The sequence below is a fragment of the Mesoplodon densirostris genome, chromosome 8, assembly GCF_025265405.1.
Source record: "Mesoplodon densirostris isolate mMesDen1 chromosome 8, mMesDen1 primary haplotype, whole genome shotgun sequence".
NCBI lineage: Eukaryota > Metazoa > Chordata > Mammalia > Artiodactyla > Ziphiidae > Mesoplodon > Mesoplodon densirostris.
In genome coordinates this window covers 84,747,588-84,770,467 of record NC_082668.1, presented here as the reverse complement: position 1 = coordinate 84,770,467, position 22,880 = coordinate 84,747,588, and the positions used below count along the sequence as shown (strand labels likewise).

General features: G+C 40.3%; 1 protein-coding gene across 1 annotated transcript in view; it reads right to left on the bottom strand.

Annotated features, from left to right (window-relative positions):
* Positions 1-272: 272 nt before the first annotated feature.
* Positions 273-22,880, bottom strand: part of CSRNP3 (cysteine and serine rich nuclear protein 3) — a 69,807-nt gene continuing 47,199 nt past the window's right edge. Inside the window, exons 2-4 of the mRNA XM_060107130.1 lie at positions 18,135-18,394; positions 3,353-3,649; positions 273-1,328 (exon numbers count right to left, since the gene is read on the bottom strand). Coding sequence (XP_059963113.1) covers positions 273-1,328; positions 3,353-3,649; positions 18,135-18,394 — 1,613 coding nt within the window. The remainder of the gene's footprint in view (positions 1,329-3,352; positions 3,650-18,134; positions 18,395-22,880) is intronic.

Sequence of the window (22,880 nt, the reverse complement as noted above, 5' to 3'; positions counted from 1 at the left end):
AGTTTAACAGGTAGGCAACTGTGAGATATGCTTTTTTAAAATTAGCATTTTCTATCAAAACAGTCTGAAATCGTTTAAAACCCTCATAGAGACTGCATTTGTGCAACGGCACAGTCACGTAGCTAGAAGGGAGAAAACAAAATACAGTCTGGAAGATTCACCATGGTCCAAGTTTTCTTGGTCCTCAGCTGAAACCACGATGAGCCCAGGAAACCCAATTAAATACAGTGCTTTAAATAGGAGAAGAGTTGGTCCAAGAATAACTTAAGCTACTAAACAGGGACAGTCTCAACCACGGGCGATTTGATGCACTCTTCGTGCAATCTGCTCTTTTCTGCAAGGCTCAAAGACTCTTCAGCAGGATGCTCTGAAATGTGACTATCCCCATTCAATGTAGAGCCAAACCCTTCCTGGGAGGGGCCTTTCAAGTATGAGTGAAATTCCACTTGAGGATGATTGGACCTGTGTTCGGGATATAAGCTATTGCAGGGCACGCCGCTGTCATTTTCCGAAGAGGAGCAGCAAACGATGACCGAGGGGTTGGCAGCTGGGTAGTGGGAGGCGCCGTACGCCTCTTCCGCTTGTCGGGCATAGTCCACGAATTGCTCCGGGGTCATGGTGTAAGGCACCAGCGAGAGGGTACCGCTTTTGACAGTCTCTCTTTCCGAGTAGTTGTCGGAGATCTGATTGGGAGCTCCTGGAATGTGGCTGTCTATTTGGTAATAGAGGGTGGAAGAGCTGGCATAAAAGGGAGCGCTTTTCGCGTGGCTTTCGTGAACGGCCGTGCCATCGGAGTAACATAGGACGGAAGGAAGAGGGACCCCTTCAGCATGGGGACCCAGACCTTCCACGAAACTGTCCCCTTTCTCGTCGTCCTCCTCCTCTTCCTCCTCGTCCTCCTCCTCTTCCTCCTCGTCCTCCTCCTCATCTGACTCGCTGGGGGCCAGGCTTTGGGTGCTGGAGTCCGTGACTCCGCTGCAGAAGCTGCTGCCATCCTCCTCCTCCTCCTCCTCTCCTTGGCAATCTAATTCCTCCGCCGACTGCAGGTGCAGCACTGCAGCCTGGGGTTCCGTTTCAATCTCAAAATTGTCTGCGATGGAATATTCGACGGAGTGAGCCACAGGGCCCATGGAACTACTGTGGGCACTTATCTCCCCGTGGCAGCCGTTCAGCGTGGGGATTTGCTGCTCTCGGTTTTTCTCCAGTTCAAGTTTCATTATTGTGTGCAAAAAGTGAGTCCGGACACGGATAGGATTAAATTCAATTCTACCTGCTGTGTTACTACATCCTTCTTTAGTGCAGCCACATGGGAAAGACATTCGATCCACCTTGGAGGGAAGAACACAGATTAGCCCCCTGGAACTCATACAAATCAAATAAAAATCCAGTACCTCGGGGCAAAGCCTTTGAATCTGGGATGACTTAAACCCACTTACGCCAGAACAAACGACAATCAAACTGCAGACAGAAACAAAAAGGGAAGTGAAGGCTTAGAACATGAGTTAACCTAATTTTAAACCCATACTCAAAATAAAAATGAGTTATGGTGTGTAGTTTTAGTTCATTTATCCCTCCCGTGCTTTCTTTACTTCTGTCGCCATTCTCCCTTTCCCTCTTCTCTCCATCCCATTAATTTTGCTCCTTTTTTCAATGCTCTGTCCTTTCCCCAAGCTCCCTTTGTTTCTGCTGCATGCCAGCTCACAGGCTCAGTTTTAAACAAACTTACTGCCCTCATCCCCACCTGCTATTTTTAGTCTAAATTACATGACATTCCTCATTCTAGCCAGGAGTTCTTCTTTGCTTATTATAAAATGAACTTCTCTGCCTGAGGTGTCCAGATTGACACCACCTTAGGATCAAGCAGCGTGATAATTCACTCTCATTGGTGTACCTTCTAGTTCTTTTGGATCCTTGGTAGGTGATGCACGTATGCACTGCAGGCTGCGATGCGTACGCACATTCATGATGGTGACTGGTGGATTTCTGTTTAGTTGCTGGCTCCCCAGCTTTCCCTACCCCTCCCTTAGACTACAAGCTTCTGGAGAGAAGGAGATGTTCATTTGATCAATATCCCATGATTATTCGAGTGTTTGGACTCCGTAGATAGAGTGATTAGCCTCAGCAAGTGTTGTTGGACTCAGCTCTTCACTCAGGTGATGAGTGGAATTCTGGGCAATCTCAGGAACTCCTAAGATATTTGCTGGCTTAGATTCCACCTTTATGCAGACCAGAGCACAGGCAACCAGAAAGAACTTGCCTTTCTTTCCACCTTATCCAAGCATGGGGTATTTCCCATGCAAGAGAGGAGAAAGTGGATTCTAGCACAGTCATCCTGGTCCCCACAAAAAGTAGTAGCAGATGTCGAGCCAGCATCTATAGCTACTTTCTTACCTGTGATTCCCTTTTCTGTGAATCCACCTCAAAAAACTGTTCAACTGATAAGAACTGTCCTCTCCTTTTGTCTGCCTGAGAGGCTCTTATTGAAAACATTGAGTTTCTGCATAAAATAACAACCCCTAACTAATCATGGTGCACCAATGATATAGATGGATAGGAACCTGAGAAGCATCTAGTTCAGGGGTTGGTAAACTCTTTTTTTGTAAAAAGGCTGGAGAATAATTATTTTAGGCTTTGTGGGCCATACAGTCTCTGCGACAACTACTCAAGCTCTGCTGAAGAAGTATGAAAGCAGTTATAGGCAACATGTAAACACACACAAAAAATACATGGCTGTGCTTCAATAAAACTTTACTTAAAAAAAACAGGGTGGCAGGCTAGATTTGACCTGTGAGTTATCATTTCCCAACCGCTGATCTAGTACAGCCCATTCATTTTAGAGGTGGGAAAACTGAACCCAGTAAGCTTACCTGACTTGCCAATTTCACATCATAGCAAAAAGCAGAGCCAGGAGGAAAACTCAGTTTTCTTAAGTCCCAGTCTAGTAATTTTTCCACTAATCTACACTACCTCTAACCAATCATCATTTTATACCCCATGGATGGATCAGAGAATACAAACTTTAAATGTTAGGGATGTCATGATCTCCCTGAATGCTTGTAAGAAGCCAAAATAAGCTTGCATAATAAATGAATCCAAGAGCAAACAATTTCAACTGACAACTGCAGCTTGGATTGCCTTTCACACTATACCATATATATATATATATATGAATATTACATATACCCCTAAATGTCATTGAATTAGTATTTCTCTCTTCTTGAATCATGTGTCTTGCCTTACCCCAGAATTTTCTTCCACGTGTGGGAAACTTCATTACATGGAACACAACTGCCTCTTTAGGGGTTGGTGTATAATGTCATGTCTTCGGATTCCTTGAAATCCCAATCCTTACCTGACACTTAATGCCTGCCAGGCTGCAGGTACACGTTTCTGGATCACAGAACACCCGGCAGTCACAGCCACAGTCCTCTCGAGATAGGCGGATGGCTCGTAGCTCATGCTTTTCCTCCACATCAATCTTTTTCACCCCAGAGGCCCGCAGCAGTGCTCTCCGTTTTTTTGTTGGCAGGGGTTGGAGAAAGAAGTACTCGTCTACCTCGGTGTTGTCTAAATCAATATCATCATCAGAAATATCATCCACTGTAAGAGTGCTAGCTTCTTCAGATTCCACGGTGCCATTCTTCGTCATCTAGAAATACAAAGCAGCAAAAAAGAGACTTAGCATGGACAGGATCTAAAACCCCTACTTCTGCACTTGGTAAGAATGAAGCTATTATATAACATTATGTCCCCATAATCCATAAGTGTTTGTGGATACGTGTGGGAGATTAAGAGGTGTAAACTTCCAGTTACAAAATAAATGATTCATAGGGATGAAGAAAATGTTAGTGAGTCAAATCATTTCCTTTTGCTTTTCTCTTTAGAGAAATTACAGGAAGGAAAATGAATGCATCAAAATGATAGGCTTTTAAATGGACACAAGACTTGTTAATTGGAACTCTTAACCTCTTAACATTAGGAGGTATAGTTGCTGGAGCTTTCAGCCTGCACGATGTGAAAAAGGCCAAAGGTTACAGTTGCCCATCAGTGAAAGCTATCGTTAGACTCAGTTTGTGATGGGCAGATTTGATGTTGGAATAAATGTGTCCTTGTTCAGAGGTGATAGCATCTGCCACCTAAATAAGCAAACGTGTCCTTGAAATAACAAGCTTGTCTTTTGGGCTCCAGAGAAACCATGTACTAGGAAGTAAAGTTTTGCTGTTCTGTGCTGTTGGGATTACAAACACGGTTTCCCTACAGAATGTTCCATGAACGAGAGCTTGACATGACGCACTTAGTCAGGTCACTGTGCTCTCAGTAAGGCAAGGAGCAGAGGGCAGTGTGGCAGGCTCTTGCCAACAGGCAACCCAAACAGTGAACTCCTCCCTCGAAGGAGTTCATAGGAAACTGCCCAGAGCAATACCTTCCACATAACAGCACCTGTGGACGACTGTGTCTCATACCCATAACTTTTCTGCTTCTGTGTATATTTCTTTTCTAAATTAATTTCATCCATCGGGAAACCCTGAGTCACTATTTCACTTCTTAACTGCCATATCACCACATAATATGTTTTCTTCATAAAAAAGCATTTAGAAAGAGACATTTTCTCTGAATATAAGCAAGAACTATATTCTGGGAAGCAGCACAGGGATAAATGAAGAAACTCAGTAAGAGATTATTCAAGGAAGTTCTAGATAGGGAAGCTATTTTGATTCTTTAACTTTTAGATGTATTACTTCAGGAACTTCATTTACTGTAATTATTACTATGCCTTTTGATCTTAATAACAATTCAGTTATTACACAGTTAAAATACCCTGGTGACACCAGACATCATTTTCTTATCTTCCTAGGAAAAAGTCCTATATTTAGATAAGAATATTTATTACTGACCAAAAATCTGAATCTGGACAACTCTGAATGTATTGAAAAACAAACAGAAGACTGATCTTTGCCCTCAGGTAGAGGAAACAACACAGTAGCAAGTGTATATTAAAATATATTGCAAAGGGTCCCTGAAATGCATCATCAAAAGCTACTAATTTATGTATTTTTTATATTTCAGAGCTTAAATCTGTGTTCTTATAAAGTTGGGCATTTTTTTTTTTTTTTTTTTTTTGCGGTACGCAGGCCTCTCACCGTTGTGGCCTCTCCCGTTGCGGAGCACAGGCTCTGGACGCACAGACCCAGCGGCCATGGCTCATGGGCCCAGCTGCTCCACAGCATGTGGGATCTTCCCGGACCGGGGCAAGAACCGTGTCCCCCACATTGGCAGGCGGACTCTCAACCACTGCGCCACTACATATTTATATATGTATATATATAAACTGAATCACTTTGCTGTATACCTGAAACTAACACATTGTAAATCAACCATATTTCAATAAAAATTTTAAAAATACAATAAAACAATTCTTCGCTCATAAAAAAACAAATATAAGAGGCCTTGGAAATAAAACCGGCATTTCTTATTCCCACACTTAAATTACAATAAACAGTTTCATTTTTAAATAAAAATTCAATTAAGAATCTAAAAGTCCTTGATACACAGCTAGCTACATACTGTTCTTACTCTTGTTTAAGAGCCCACAAGGGCCCTAATTTAGATTTTCAAAAAAATCTCACATTATCATTGAAGTGATCTGGCAAGGTTTTCTCCTCATCTATCCAATATCATCTCTGCCATTTCTAGTGAAGACTTGAAATATTCTAGTTCAACCTGGTTAATTGGCTTATCTCTTTTTCCTCATGGTTTCTGGTTTGGTTATGTAACCACTGACAGATACTATTCTCTGCTGTCCCCTTGAGAGTCCTTCCCCAGCCCTCTCCTCCAGGATATGTCCATTTGCCCCTTTAAAACGCAGGCCAAACCTATCGAGTTTAAATGCTCCTTTAAATCAGAGTATTACATACATTATTTTCAAATGCATTTTTCTATATTAGAGCAATGGGGAAATAAGTCAATGAGCTCTCTATTTCTGTCCACCAACTCATGTTCATCATGCTTTCAAGAACTCGTACAACAAACTCTAGGGAGTCTTCCATAATTTCCTCATCTGTTTTTGCTTACTCCTTTACCCCACTGGCCCATCTTCACAAGAATATTTATTTTGTACATTTTGTCTCTTTGACATGAGTGATACCTATAAATGTCTTCTTCCTATCTCAGAATAGAATCATTGAATTTTCAGATGTTAGTTCATCAAATACAGCCTCCTTATTTTATGCATTACTGAGGCTCAGATTAATTGTGTCCTCTCCAAGACATGCTTATAGAACCTAATTCCCTGAACCCTATTTTAGCATGCTTTTCCCTGTGTAAAACAAATAGATTCCAAGTTTCCAATGGTACCTAATGCAGTACAGGGACTGTAATGTGGAGTTAAACCTCAATGTGTCTAACAAGCTATTTTGTTTACAAAATAAATACATATAGAGTAACCAGCATATTCAAAGGAATGCTCTCTTTTGAAGTAGATTCCTTAGAAGCCAATCTGGGATTTGGACCATTTCTAGCTCAGTGTTCTTTTCCCAAAGAACACTGCCTTTCCAAGAGCTCAAAGAAAGCTTGCCAAAAATGTGGTTTAAGGAGACCACCAAAGGATCCTGACCTTCAAGCCTGTTTTTGTGTGTGTGTGTGTGTGTGTGTGTGTGTGTGTGAGAGAGAGAGAGAGAGAGAGAGAGAGAAAGAGAAAAAAAGAGAGATTGGAGTGGGGGTGAAAGAAAGGTGAGAGAATCAGACAGGAGACGATAATAGTGACAACAGTTTTGAATCTGTGTGTCACTGCTGCAAGCACTTTACCTGCGTTAACTCATTGACCATCACAAAAATCTCATGAAGTAGATATTAGCATTCTATCCATTTAACTGATGGGGAAACTGAGGCACAGGAATGCTAAATAACTTGCCCAAGATCATAAGCAGTGAGGTGTGTACCACATCAGAATCCTAAATATTTAACTCTACAGCTTGGGTTCTTAACTGCCTTGATAATTATATAGATATACTTTTTATATATTTAATATATATTCAGTAATCTTTTGTGCTTATTTTACATTAGGCTCTAAGTGTGTTGGTGCACAAGACATGGGTCTTGAAATCAATGGATTAGAGTAAAGAGAAGAGGAATCTAGTAATTTTAATCCAATTTATAAGGATTTCCTAGCTGAGCTTGAACACAAGGCATTGAAACCATGCAGGAGGGCCACCTTGAGGTGGGGCTGGTGATGGGTGAGGAGGGTAGACTTTCACATCCAAGCTTGAATCTGAAGGTGGAGTAGCAGTTAGCTGAACAGGTGGAGGCAGAAGGTATTCCCCACTGAGCAACAACAGCTTCAAAGGCCTGAGATGGGACAGACATGATGCATTCATTGGCTTGCAAATTAGCCAGAATGGCTGAACTTGTGTGGCATCCCTTCCTGTCTTGATCCATAAGCAAAGAACAAAAAAGTAAATAAACATCAGGTTTTCAGAAAGTAGCATCTCCCTTCCCCTGCCCTAGCCATTTTACAGGTGAAAAGTAATGACTTAACTCATAATTTGATTTAGTGATCCTTATTTTATATTTATCTCATATATATGTGCATTTATTTATACTGTATGGGAAGTATCTTAAGGTGTGTGTGTGTGTGTGTGTACTTGCTTTGTTCCAATGATGCTACTTAAGATAGGACTTAGTTCTTGAGCCACTGTGTAAACTTGTCCAGACTCACTCTACAAATGAAAAGACTATAACAATTCTTAAACAGAATTGAAACATCTTACCTTTCCAAATCTGTCTGATATGTACTGTTAAGTATGAGTAAACAGTTCCCAAAGCTCAACAGAGTAAAACCTTTGCCCATCTAAATACATTTGCGGGATGGGACACGTTACACATTACTGTCAGAATCGGCGGAGTGATTCTCAGACTATCCTGAATCAAGTACCAGGTCAGGCGGGGGAGTGAGTGAGTGTGGGGGAGGGGATTATCAACTCAGCATTCAATTTTTTTTTGGGGGGGGTTATAGCATGTAGCAGATATATTCCACTGTAAATTCCTACGAGATGAACTTTTTGATGAATTAAGGGCTTGAAGAAACTAATTTAATGCAAAATGATTATGGAGAGGGAAACAATACTGAAAATGTGGATTGACTATAATGTTAAAAACAAAACAAAACAAAACCCACAAAAATAAAAACACTTCCCTTCAGTGGTTAAAAGGTGTTCTTAGTAATAAAATCTCCTGGTTATTACAAAGTTCTTAACACATGTAACAATGACAGTGGAAACAAGAATGTGAAAGAATAATTTAATTCCACAAACACTGATTCCTGCCTATTATAATGATGATGATATGTATAATGAATGGCCCAAGCTATCATATATTTAAAACCAGGTACTGAACTCCCTCCATACTTTATGTAAATTATCTCACCTGATTTGCAAACAATCTTAGGAAGTATTTTTACAGTTGAGAAAACTGGAGCTTTTGTTTTTGTTTTGCAACAGTGCTTTTTTCTTTTTTTTTAAATTGATCTTTATTGGAGTATAATTGCCTCACAATACCATGTTAGTTTCTGTTGTACACCAAAGTGAATCAGCCACATGCATACATATATCCCCATATCCCCTCCTTCTTGAGCCTCCCTCTCTTTCTCCCTATCCCACCCCTCTAGGTCATCGCAAGGCACTGAGCCCATCTCCCTGTGCTATGCTGCTGCTTCCCACTAGCTAACTATTTTACATTCGGTAGTGTATATATGTCCATGCCACTGTCACTTGGCCCCAGCTTTCCCTTCCCACCCCGTGTCCTCAAGTCCATTCGTTATGTCTACATCTTTATTGCTGCCCTGCAACTAGGTTCATCAGTACCATTTCTTTTTTTTTTTTTTTTTTTTAGATTCCATATATATGCCTTAGAATACGGTATTTGGAGAAAACTGGAGCCTTGAGAAGATAATTTGCCAAAGTCTAGTTACATAGATAATTAGTGATTGTACTGAGAATCAAACTCAAGTCTATTTGACTCCAAAGCTTGAGCCAGGCTCACGAGACCAGTTTGGAGTGAAAATTCTTAGAGTAATAGGAAACCTGTATAGAAGAAAAGAAAAGGATATGGTTGCAGTCACCCTCTAAGAGCTGATCTCAGCACTGAAGGGCAGGAGGCAAAGAGCAGACAAGCTTCCTTATAATTAGCTCATTCAGAAATAAAAAAAATATATGACTCATATACAGAGAACAAGAGCTCAAAAAAGAAGACAGGAAGCCAGCTGAAGATATGGCATTCTCACCAGTTAGCATTTCCTTTGAGTTTATATTTTGTGGGCTTGCGGAGGTGTTCTTTCTAATAGATATGCCAGCAAAAGAAGCTGGTCCAAGTGACAGCTACCACTGTTGAAATAATGTGTTACTTTTGATTTCCTCAGCTGACTTTTAACTCATTTACCCTGGCCTGCATTTAATCAGCATAGTATGCTGCCTAATTTTGTAGTAATATATTAGTGTTGGTAATTGGCTTTATGTATATCTCCCTCATTCTATTGTGAATACATTGAGAACAAGGACCATATCTGTCTTGCTCATAACTCTATCTCCAGCACTGTGTTAACTGCAACCTCATACTAATTGATTAATAAATATTTTTGAAAGAATGAATGAATATCCTTAATCACTATGCTATGCTGCCAGCCGCTGTAGTAGGTACCAGGGTTTACATATGTATAACAGTGCTTCCATCTAAGTAGCTTCTAGTCTGCTGGGGAGATGGCCATGTAACAAATATGATACAGTGTGGTAAGTGCAACAAAATATATGAGCACGTTATAGAAGCAGTGGGAAGGGGGAAATGATTGACAAATAAAATGGGAGGGGAGATACAAAGACACAAAGTAGAATTATTTACTTCTTATTCTGATTCCACAGTCTCAATCAAGGAGAAAAACCTTTAAACAAGAAATGGGAAAACAGCTAAGAAGGATTTCATGTAAAAACAAGAGGTGGGAGAGAGTGAAAGTGTACTCAGCTGTTTTATGTAAGAATACCTAGGCCCAGGGTATTCATGTTTTAGAGCAATGAAAAAGCTTAAAGTTATGACTGCTCAGTCAAATATCTGTGAAGAGTCATAGGGAAAGGAATTAAAAGGTAATCAAAATGCATGTGAATTATTATTTTAAAAAGTGCTAATTCTAGGGCTTTCCTGGTGGCGCAGTGGTTGAGAGTCCGCCTGCCGATGTAGGGGACACAGGTTCGTGCCCCGGTCCGGGAAGATCCCACATGCCACAGAGCAGCTGGGCCTGTGAGTCATGGCCGCTGACCCTACGCGTCCAGAGCCTGTGCTCCGCAACGGGAGAGGCCACAACAGTGAGAGGCCCGCGTACCACAAAAAAAAATAAAAAATTTAAAAAAAATAAAAAATAAAAAGTGCTAATTCTAGATAAAATTCCAGAAAAGATGATTTAAACAGATGGTCTGTACATGTGAAAAGAGGGAACAGTGACTGTTGCCTGGGCTCACTAGGGAGAGAATGTCCATTTGTCAAATTAAAGCCCATGAAGAATCTTAACATATAAAACAGACAAAAGCAAGAGTGAGGCACCCAGAGCTCTGATCCCATGGAACATAATTAGAAAACCAGTGATCTAGTCTTGAGATTCTCTGACAAAATTTCTTATGTTCTGTACATGGAAGGATGGAATACAAGATGATTAATAATGGTATGGTTGAATGCATGGATTTTTAGTTAGTTGAAACGTTGAAAATGTTTCAAAGAACAGCGATGCTCGGCTCCTTTGTACCACCAATAAGGGATGTGGCACCTATACATCCTATCGGCATTAGTAACCCACCTGGCAAGGAATCTCCAGGGAGGTCGCTGTGGGGTGGTGACAGGAAAGTCTCCCCCTTTTCCTCTTGAGGGTCACTACTCTGAGAGGGTATCCTGAACTTGGCCCTGTCTTGTTAAATATAGTTTTTAAATAATATATTGGATGAATAACTAAAAGGCAGGCTAATCGCATCTTCAGGTGACAAGATTAGGTTCATTAAAATAAAAAACAAAACGTTATTGAGCCCTCTCTGTACACCATGTCTAGCACTAAAGAGGATTCTTGCCCAGGAGATGTTAAAAAGTTTTAATTTATGTGATGATGCAGACCTGATTTACCTGGGTTTTCTGTGTTTGCTTGCTTGTTTTTTGTTTGTTGTTGTTGTTTTACTTACCACCAGCATAATATGAACAAAAAAATTGATTAAGGTCCAGAAAGCTACTGTACCTTTAGTGCACACTGTGGATAGAGTATCCACAACTTGGGAGAATGTAATGTAACATACTGAACAAATCCCACTAGGAGTACAATGTCCAGATCAAGTACCATATTTTGAGGTGGACATTAATAAATAGCATTATATCCAGAAGAAGGTAACCAAGGCCATAAAGTGTCTGAAAACCAGCAGGATTAGTGAAAAGAACTAGGGATGTTTAATCTTATAGAACAGAGACACATGGAGCCCATCCATATAGCCTATTATCAAATATTTGCGTGTCCATCAACACTGCTTTCAAACACTTGGAGTTTGGAGAACTGGGACAAGATTTATTCTATGTCCTTAGAGGCCAGAATTAGGGTCAAAAGGTATAATTAGATGATAGCAGTTTGATCAACAGAAAGAAGAGCTTTCTAACAATTTACAGTTACAAAATGGAATTGGCTTTCTCAAAAAGCAGTGTGCTTTTATATATAGTAGTGTATATATGTTTATCCCAACCTCCTAATTTATCCCTCCCCCCTTTTCCTCTTTGGTAACCATAATCAACTATGCTACAATAAAATTCTTTAAAAAGCAGTGTGCTTTGGGTTGCCAGAGATGTATAGTAAGAGGCTGGATATACAAATCTGCATTTTTATATGCAAATACACACACGATATGTATTTGATGAAAGGAATTCCTGGTTACATGCTACGAGCTGGATAGATAACCTGGTCATTAAGGTCTCTGGCAAACTGAAGTAAAACATTCATATCATTTTGATATTCAGTCAAATCTTATAGTATAATTCTTTGGCTCATTAGTTGTTAATTGCAGGTGGCAAATTGGAACCAGATTAATCATGTCCTTGAAGAACCAGAAATGTTTGGTTGTTTTGTCAGCTAATAAGTATTTCAACAACCTGAATTTACAATGAGTCTTTGGTTTACATATCACCCCAAAAGTCACTAGAAAAGATGATAATATCAACAATAAGACATATAAATTTTTCATACATTCCTTTATCCTCCCTTCTGGTTCAGACAAACTTTGCCTCTTTTAGCGGCAGCTAATAAGCTAAATGAATCCAAGAGTGTGCTGATAAATATTTAACAACTGGGTCTCTGAAAAAAAAAGGGAGGGAGGTTTCTAATTTGTTGTCGAATTTGTTTGTCTAATTGTGCTGTTAGTTTTGTGTTTGGCAAGTCGCACGGTGTGAATACTCCCATCATGGGTGATTTTGAGCTACCATGGGGAAGAGATGAGCACAATCCTCTTTAGTGAAGAATTTTTACAAGCTGGTTACAGTGCACCGCTGCATGAACCCCATATTTTAATCAGGAGAATCAGTTCAACAGATTTCTCCTCAATGAGAAGATCAATGTTTACTGTACAGGAAGAATGTAGAGATGTGATTACATATGCTTAAGTTTTCCATTTAAATGAAAATACCAGCAATATTTTGAAAGAACCTATTCTTAAATATATTGCGTTTGCTCAGGGCTGAAGCCCAGTCTCTCAGGATGCATCACTTTGGTTAGGTGTGTCTTCTCTGTTCTTGTCAAAATAGGCTGTACATGTGACATGGCAAATGGAAATCAAAGCTTTGCACTCAGTGTTGGAGCAGGCCTCCACTGAGGGATGCATTCTGGAAGCACTGGTACTAAGTATGCTCCTGAGTAATCTCTACAGCGGCTGACAAAGAAGTTCTGTAGGAATAAGTGGAGCTTAAAACTATCAAGATCAGCAGATTCTGACCCATCTAATAAGAATTGTAGTATAAGGAAATGGTTAAAACCATATCCCCAAATTTTGAAATTATAGGTTAGAGATATTCGGTGTCAACCACCTCTCACAAACCACTAATGCCTCCTATCTCCTAGGTATTTAAGAACTTTACTTGTAGGTTAGTTAAATCACAAGACTCTTAAGAGGATACAAGGGGCAGGGCTGGGGGTGAAGAGGAAGAATTATAATATTGTACAGGTAAATTTCTAAATGAATAACACACAGTCAAAAATCTAAGATTTGGGGCGAAGGAGATTTAGATAGAGATATTTTCAAGTTGCTCCTTAAAGGAAGAGTCACCATCTGGTAACTCTTTTTTTATGAATAAAGACAGCAAACAACCAAGCATTAGTCAAGGAACACATGAGAAAACTGTGTAACCTTGGAAAGCCTCTGGAAATGGTACAAGAGTAGAGAAAGCCTTGACCTTAGAAAGGAGAGGAAAAACAATCAATGTTGAAAATACATTGAGAAAGAGAGTCCAGTGAAAGCTGTGAAAACTAAGGTACATTTCCTACACCAAGGTAGTAGAATCCAGTAAGATATAACCCCAGAGGCAATTCGAATGCCAAGGCTCTTTTGAAACATATAAATAGCCGCCTAATGCATTTTACAGACCCATGTGAAATGGGAATAAAGTCTAATGTAATTGTTCAACAATGTGGTGCAGATGATGAAATCTAAGTACTTAGTTTGGAAAAAAGTATAGTATTAAGATGACTGCATTGATTACTGTGAAGAGTACAACATGTTTGAATGGGCTTGACAGGGAAAAAGTACTGTGCTCTGTAATTTAGAAATCTAAAGCTAGTTATTTCTTCTAGAAACATGCACTTTATTCAATAAGCTTTCTCTATTAATTGTTTCTAGGCGATGTTTGGAACACCAATGCCAACAACAAAAAAGACACACTTGAACCCCCAAAATAAAATTGGATTTGTTCTACAAATCTAATTGCATATATTATTTCTTAGTATATTTAATTCATAATTTGATTAAGAGATGAATCACTAAATAAGAAGACATTTTACAATGACGGGCTAAATTTCTATCTTATTTTGTTTCCAAAGAAACATAAAGAAACATCAAGATGCGTGTCTGTGTTCTTTTTACTAATCTTTCACTATGAAGGACCCATGGGAGGAGGTGTTGTTGTATAAATGGGCTCACTATTTAGAACCTAGAGAGACATCCTGGAAAGATGCACAGGTAGAGTGGAAAGAGAAACTTCTCCTTACTCTTCTGGGGCTGTTGGTTCTGAAGTAAGTAGGAAGGAAACTACCCAGTTCCAAGTCCGATGAATTTCCTAGCAAGGGCTTAGGAAAAAGTTTGATACTGAGAGCTTTGGAAAGTGTTTTTTGTCAGATGCTGCCTTCTCTCTCCTTACTCAATGGGCAGTTCACTGTCACTCACAGAGGACCACCTCCAGGCAAAACCGAAGTGGCAAAGTTTGTCTTTAATAATCCTCCCTTTCCTCTTTGTACCCCTCTCTCAGCTACTGACCCTCTCTTGCTGCTCCAGTCAAAAAAATGGAATCAATTTAGTCACATTTCATTGCTTATGCCAGAGGTATATTTCAAAACAAAAGTCACATTAAAAGTGAAATTTCAAGTATCAGAGTGAAATTTTTGGATAGGTAATGTTTTTGGATAGCTAATGTTAGATTTTGGGTAGTTAAACCTTAGACAAGCATAGTCAATGATATTTAAAAACTCATAAAAGTTAATACACTAGAGGAATCACAATTAAAATATATGTTTTCCTTCATTAATTCCCCTCAGATTTTTTTAGCCAGTGAGTCCACATTGCTGTGATCTTTCATTAGTTTTATGTGACATGTGCTTCCGAGTTTTTGAATACTTTCAGTATAGTGAGGCTCAGATCAGATCACCTTAGAATCCCATTATCTTTTTGCTTGATATTCATTTGGAAGGAGTGATGATGTCCAAAAGCTTTTTGTTTATATCTTCACCAAAAGGGAAAGCTGCATGCTTTCAGTTATCAATGACAAACCAAGACATGACACCCACTTGGATGAATGTCTTTCCAACTTCCAAAACTAAGCACAATGACAAAAGTGAATCAATAATAGAAGGCTCTTTTTTGCTTCTTCTTTAGCTTGTTAAAAATAAAAGGGTAGAAGTAACTGAATACAAAATATAGTATCAGAATATATCATTGCCTGGTATGGAGGAAGGACCCTACAGGTGTGTAGCTCCCCCTAATAGTCATCGAACGTACAATGTGCTTCAAAGATCACCACAATAGGGCTTCCCTGGTGGCGCAGTGGTTGAGAGTCCGCCTGCCGATGTAGGGGACACCGGTTCGTGCCCCGGTCCGGGAAGATCCCACATGCCACGGAGCGGCTGGGCCCGTAAGCCATGGCCGCTGAGCCTGCGCGGCCGGAGCCTGTGCTCTGCAACGGGAGAGGCCACAACAGTGAGAGGCCCGCGTACCGCAAAAAGAAAAAAAAAAAAAAAGGTCACCACAATAAATCTTCTCTCAGATAGAATTACAGTCCCCCAGCTGTTAAAAAACCACTGCACACAGTACCAAACCCCAGAAAGGGACAACTCCCTATAGGTACAGAGATTGTCTTTCCCAACGCCTATAGGGAATAATCAATTAATTTTAGAATAGTAAGGAACAAGATAACAAAACCAGTTTTCTATTGAGTGAGCCAGTTACTTAACATCTTTGTGCTTCTTTTTCTTCGGCTGTACACATGGTCTCATAATTTACCTACCAGTGGGGTTTTTTTAGGGTTAAATAATGTTTACTAAATGGCTGGCAGGGCTTCCCTGGTGGCGCAGTGGTTGAGCGTCCGCCTGCCAATGCAGGTGACACGGGTTCGTGCCCCGGTCTGGGAGGATCTCACATGCTGTGGAGCGGCTGGGCCTGTGAGCCATGGCCGCTGACCCTGCGCGTCCAGAGCCTGTGCTCCGCAACGGGAGAGGCCACAGCAGTGAGAGTCCCGTGTACCGCAAAAAAAAAAAACACACATAAAATGCCTGGCAAATAAAAATCACTTAATGAATAGCAGCCATCACTATTGTTCTGCCAATATTTGAATCTGGAGAATGACTTCACCCTTTGGGTAGGGGGTAGAGTTGGTTTGCAGCAGGTTAGAAAGGCAGAGGGTGGATTTCAGAAGCAAATCTGAGCATTATCATTAAATTAGGCTACATGCAAAGCAATCATGGAGAACAACAGTAACAGTGTCTTGCTACCAAAAAATCTTAAGAGACTTTCATTGAAATCTGTCAAAAATACCACCAAAGGAAATATGGGACACACTTTAGGCTAGGTTGTGTCTAGCTTCATTTAAGCAACTGCCTTCTTGTAAATTGGGAACAAAGCACATGCATACATTGCAAAATACATAAAAACAAGGTGTTTTGAAACACACATCACACCTCTGCCAACTGACTTCATACTGGAAACTAAAGGTACAGGTAACACAGATGTGCTTACGGTGCTTCTGCTATTTAACCAGTGATCCTTTATGTTTAGTACTCTGGATTTCCTAAGAAAGATTTCCTTTTTTATTAGATAATGATGGGAGAGCATTTTCTACATATTGATAGGCTGATGGCTCAATACAAACATAAAGAGTGTCTCCGGTTGAGGAAAAGGTTTTCTGAGCTGTGTTTCTCTCCACTTAAGCTCTAAGGTGGCACAACAATAGTTATCTCCACCTGGACCTCTCCCAGACATCACTTTGATAACTCAAAAGCCTCTCAAAAGCAGTATCTCCAAAAACGATCTCATTATATAACCACCACCGCACTGCCCACCCCCCACCCCGCCCACCGGCCTGAACCTGCTTCTCTTCCTGGATTCCTTGTCATATCCTCGTTATTGAGAAAAGATATATCACCCACAAACCATTTAGTTTTGCAAGCCAGAAATTCAGGAGTCATTCTTTTTTTTTTTGCGGTACGCGGGCCTCTCACTGCCGCGGCCCCTCCCGCTGCGGAGCACAGGCTCCGGACGCGCAGGCCCAGCGGCCATGGCTCACGGGCCCAACCGCTCCGCGGCACGCGGGATCCTCCCGGACCGGGGCACGAACCCGCGTCCCCCTCATCGGCAGGCGGACTCCCAACCACTGCGCCACCAGGGAAGCCCAGGAGTCATTCTTGACAGTCCCCCTCTTTCCCTTCCTTATCCAACCCATCATCAAGGACTGTTGGTTTTATTTCCTAAATTACTCCCTCTGTCCATCTCTCTTCCTCTCTCTACCATCAGTCTAATCTAACCTACCACCATCTCTCTCCTGGACCACTGTAATAGCCTCTTACCTGGTCTGACTCCATAAGCTCCCCCAACATGGCTGCCCCTGCCCCGAAACTATCCTCACATCATAGCATGAACCGAATCACATTACCCTGCCACCCCCAACCCCATGCTTAAGACTCCTGTACGACTTCTGATGGCATCAGGATGAAGAGGAAAAAAATGCCTCAACCACACTTACAAAGCCCAACCCCCCCCCCCACGTTATTCTACTCTCTTCATCTCTGCTCCAGCCATGCTAGCTCTGTGTGCTCACCGTGATTCCTCCTGCCACGAGGCAGCTCCAGTCTCCCTGCTGCCTGAACCACTCTCGCCAAACCTTCCTGTCTAACTATCTGTGCAGATTTCAGTTCAACGGTCACTTCCTTGAGGAAACCTTCCTTGACCTCCGGACCACATCAATTCCCTGTTACTTACTTTCATAACACCTTGCAACTCCCCTTCATAGCACTTCACGAAGATGTGATTTTATTTTGTCTACATGATTAATATTTGTCTTTCCTATGGATACGTAAGTTCCAGGAGAAAAGGGACCACATCTAAGTTTCATAATACATAGCCCCAGCCCAAGCACAGGGTCTAGGATCTAAAGAAATATTTTGAGGATGAATAAGTAAACAATGTCAGGTAAGTTTTCCACACTGCTTTCAGTGACACGACCATATTGTTTTCGCTTTTAAAAAGCCTCAGCAGACAGTCTGTTGTGGAAAATGCCCAGTTTAATCTGTGGATCTAAATATGAAAATGGTTAATGCAACCAAAGTGAGGTAAGGATGGGGGTTTGGCAAAAAAAAAAGTGAGCGTCTAAGGTTTTTTTACCTTTAGCTTTAAAGAATTCAGTTTTTCCTCCCTGAGATGTTCTCTCAGCATCTCGCGGTGGAGCCTCTCCTGCTCTCTGGCAAATTCGCCCAGGGTGTACTGGCGCACGCTGTTGTGACGGCTAGACATGCCCAGGGTGCTGCCGCCTTGGCTGGGCACGCTCGTGAAGCCCTGCCTCCTGGTGAAGTAGTACACGGTGACACAACTGAAATGTACATTCTTCGTCCTCAGCCGCTTCTCCCTTTTAAGGATGGAGGAAGCTGAAAGGGAAAGAGACAGTTCAGTGAACAGCCAGGGCAGCAGTCTTCAGAGGAGGCAAAGAATTAGAAATTGCCACTCGATGATCTTCAATCTATGGTCAACCTTTTCTGGCTGGGAGACACTAAAAATGTGGTCTCTCAGAGTTGGCACCGATTTCTCTTTCCTTTCCCCTATTTTCTTCCAGCTGTGGCAGAGTAGACTTTTAAGTCCTTCTATAATGGTAGTCTAAGCAAACTTTTAGGAAAGTTGCCAGTAGTCTGTGGATCAGTGGCACAATTTAATTTCTCATTTCCCCTAACCTTTTAAGTTTTACTTTGATGGTTTTCACATGAGCCGTAGCATACTATAATCAGAAAAGACACATATTACAAACACTTTGGCTCTTATTTTGATATGGAAGGCATCTGGCATGAAAAAAAATGTCTATTTCTAAATTTTAGAAAATTCCAAAAAGCAGTAAAAATTTACACACAAAAAAGGCTCAAAGGCACCATTTAGGTATTTTTATAACCTAAATCTAACCAAGCTTTAATTTGAAGAAAACTCCAATAAATGACATTACAGACAGTGGGATTTTAATCCAAGTATACATTGAGAAAATTAAAAACATCATGAGATATATCAGAACCTTTATTACTAGTTACAGGGAAATCAAGATGCACAGAGCACCATGGAAGGTTGAGATACACACTGTATTTGAGGGAAAGAGAGCTACACATTATAATCCTGACCTTTTGGAGTTGGAAGACACGCTAGACATCATCTAGCCCAGTCTTTTTATTTTGTAGTGAAGTAACCCAGTCTTGCAGAATTTGAGTTATTTCTTTCATGAAGAAAGAAATGAATGAAACAGACAGAAAGAAACAGTGGACTCCTTGGACGTAAAAAATACATATATCAGCTAACATTTATGGACTATGCAGAGAACTTTACATGAATTATCTCATCTTATCCTTATAACTCCTTGTGTTGAAATTACCCATGTCTCCATTTGAGGAAACCAATCCACCAAAGGTTAAATAACATGGCCAAGGTCATATAACTAGTGGTGAAACTGGGATTCATTATTCAAGAGCCCAGTCTTTTAACCATCATTTCACAGTAGAGAGCTGAGGTCATGCTAAGGGAGCTGAACAAGGCTGAGATTTAGTGTCACACTGCTTCTGGTAGATGTCAACTGCTGCAGACTCCAAAGATGACTTTTTTTGGGGGGGGTTATATATCTCTTTTTTAAAAATGTTTTATTTTTATACACTTTTTAAAGGTTTCTTCCCATTTACAGTTATTTCAAAATATTGGCTATATTCCCTGCATTGTACAATACATCCTTGCACCCATTTTACACTCAATAGTTTATACCTCCCACTCTCCCATCCTTTTATTTTCCCTCCCCCCTTCCCCACTGGTTACCATTGGTTTGTTCTCTATATTTGTGTCTGCTTCTTTTATATTATATTCACTAATTTGTTGTATTTTTTAGATTCCACATGCAAGTGATATCATATGGTATTTATCTTTCTCTGTCTGACTTATTTCACTTAGCATAATGCCCTCCAAGTCCATCCATGTTGCTGCAAATGGCAAAATTTTGTTCTTTTTTATGGCTTACTAGTATTCCATCATATATATATATGCCAGCTTCTTTATCCATTCATCTGTTGATGGATACTTAGGATGTTTCCATACCTTGGCTATTATAAATAAAGCTGCTATAAACATTGGGGTGCATGTATCTTTACGAATTAGTGTTTTTGTTTTTTTTTGGATATATACCCAGTTCATATGGTAGTTCTATTTTTAGTGTTTTTTTTTTTGAGAAACTTCCATACTGTTTTCCACAGTGGCTGCACCAATTTACATTCCCACCAAAAGTGTACAACGGTTCCCTTTTCTCCACATCCTCCCAAAATTTGTTATTTGTAGATCAAAGATGATTTCTATTTGGAAGGCTGTATAAGCAATGAAGGAAAAGTGAATACAGCATCACTTTGGATTTATATACGAATATTTTTTCAAGGGGGTTCAAGTTCATTTATCTCATTTTTTCCCCATAAATCTTACAAGCCAAATACAGAGAAGTGCTATGATGCATCTCATTTCAAGGATTTATTTATTCAATAAATATAAACCAAGGGCCTACTATATGCCAGGCACTTCTTAAATGATTGGACATACTGGTGAAAAAAACAGATGGTGATCCCTGCCTGTATGGAACTTCCACTTCCAGTGATGAGAAACTCAGACAGAAGAAACAGACTCAAAAGATTAAAGAGCAAGAGAAGTAGGACATTTGGGCAAGAATTTTGCTTTCCCAGCTTTCTCTCCTCTTTATTGCTTTACCTCTCCAGAAGAGATTGCCAGGAAGCAAATGCTTTCAAGCATGTACGTAGCTCTCCCATTTATTTATGTACACGTTCACGGCAAAATACTTGTACTCCTGGCAGCAGTGACAATTTTCAACTTAGATTTAGAAGCTCTGATCTGCTTCATAACTGTATGTTTAAATCATCTCAAAACGGGGAAGAATTTGTCAAAATGTAAAAGATCAGATCACTGTAGAAAGCAAAATTCAATAATCTGCCCAGTAATCTGCTACCCTATCTGACAAACTCATCCATCACCACCTTACAGCAGGCTAGAGCCTCTGCTTTTTGTGTGATAACTTTCAACCTATTTTACTCTTAGTATCATACAAATGATGCCCTGAAGACATTATCTTTCAAGGCTATAATTTACAAATGAAATAAAAACATTTTAATGTACTCATTTACAATAATTACTATAAACACCTCTGATAATTTTATTACTTATTTTTTAGACAATTCACTCTAGACAAATTTCCTTTTAAAAAAATTTACTTAGATTTTGCACCTGTATTTTTAGATTATAAGAATTCTTCATGGACTTCCCTGGTGGCACAGTGGTTAAGAATCCGCCTACCAATGCAGGGGACATGGGTTCAAGCCCTGGTCCAGGAAAATCCCACATGCCACGGAGCAAATAAGGCCGGGCACCACAACTACTGAGCCCACATGCCACAACTTATGAAGTCCGCACACCTAGAGCCCATGCTCCGCAACAAGAGAAGCCACCGCAATGAGAAGCCTGTGCACCAAATTGAAGAGTAGCCCCAGCTCGCCGCAACTAGAGAAAGCCTGCACGCAGCAACGAAGACCCAACGCAGCCAAAAATAAATATATATATTTTTAAAAAAATTATTCAACCTTCTGGATGAATTTTTTGTACCATCCTTTCACAAAAAGCCAGATTACACTTTCCTCAAAAGACAGTTAAGAGATATTTTTCCAAGGCTTGGAAGAAGACAATAGTGGCAGAGAGCAGGACCCCTTTACCTGGGCTCTTGGCATTTCTAACACTGTCAAAGTGCACTAGGATTAGTGCTTCTTCCTATCCACTAGGGTTCATAATTCAAACATGTGTTTATACTTGTTTTAGCACTTGCATATTATAAGTAGCACTGTAGAAACAATGATCAAAAAGCCTATGGGATATATTTAAGAGGAAGGCTTTGAAATGCCACAGGATCAGCCTTATGAAGGATATTTTAAGTGTGGCTTTCCTAAACTTAGGAGCCACTCATGTCTCTCTTCTGATGATTGAATTGGAGTCCTAGAATGGGCTCTTGTGGGCTATCTCCTGTCTCCAGGCCCCGATTTGACTAACATCACAGAATGAAGTTATCAGAAAAGAGTCTGTATTCTTCAAGCCTGGGAAAAGCAGATTAAATTCACTCAGCCCATCTGCCTTAGGGAATCCTAAACCTCCCTGATATATCTACCTAGTAATCTGTGCCCTTTACAGAAAGCTTGAACTCAACTTTGTGTCTCTACACAGTTCAGGGTTCATTTTACTACCGTGAGGTCAAGAGCAAGAAGAAAGAGGAAGGAGAAGGTGGCTTTTATTACTGCTTTGAAAAATAACTAGTCTGTTTTCATACACAATGCTAATTTTTTGTTGCCTCTCAGCTCCTCTTCTTTTATCCCATTCACCATTACCATCCTGAAGCAGAAGTGTCTAAATGCAACAGTACTATATATCCTGCCCAGGACACAGCTTTTGGGACCACCATTATGGTGGTACAACAGGGCATACTGGTGTTGCTGTAAAATGATCACATATTATGGAGATAATATTGACCCTTGTAAATGAAAGGAATAAAGAGCACAGAGTAACTGACATTAGCCATCTGCAGAAGCTACCCAACCTTAAAAAATGCTTTTAAAAATGAGTGAAGAAGAGAGTTGAGAAACTGACTAATTCACAATGGCAGGGTCAGAATGTAAGTAGATAAAATAAAATAAGCTGTACCATACATTATAATAAAGAGTTCATGATCAGAGTGGATTAAAAATGGAAGCCACTTGGGATTAGCAGATGCAAACTACTGTATATAGAATGGATAAACAACAAGATCCTACTGTATAACACGGGGAACTATATTCAGTATCCTGCGATAAACCATAA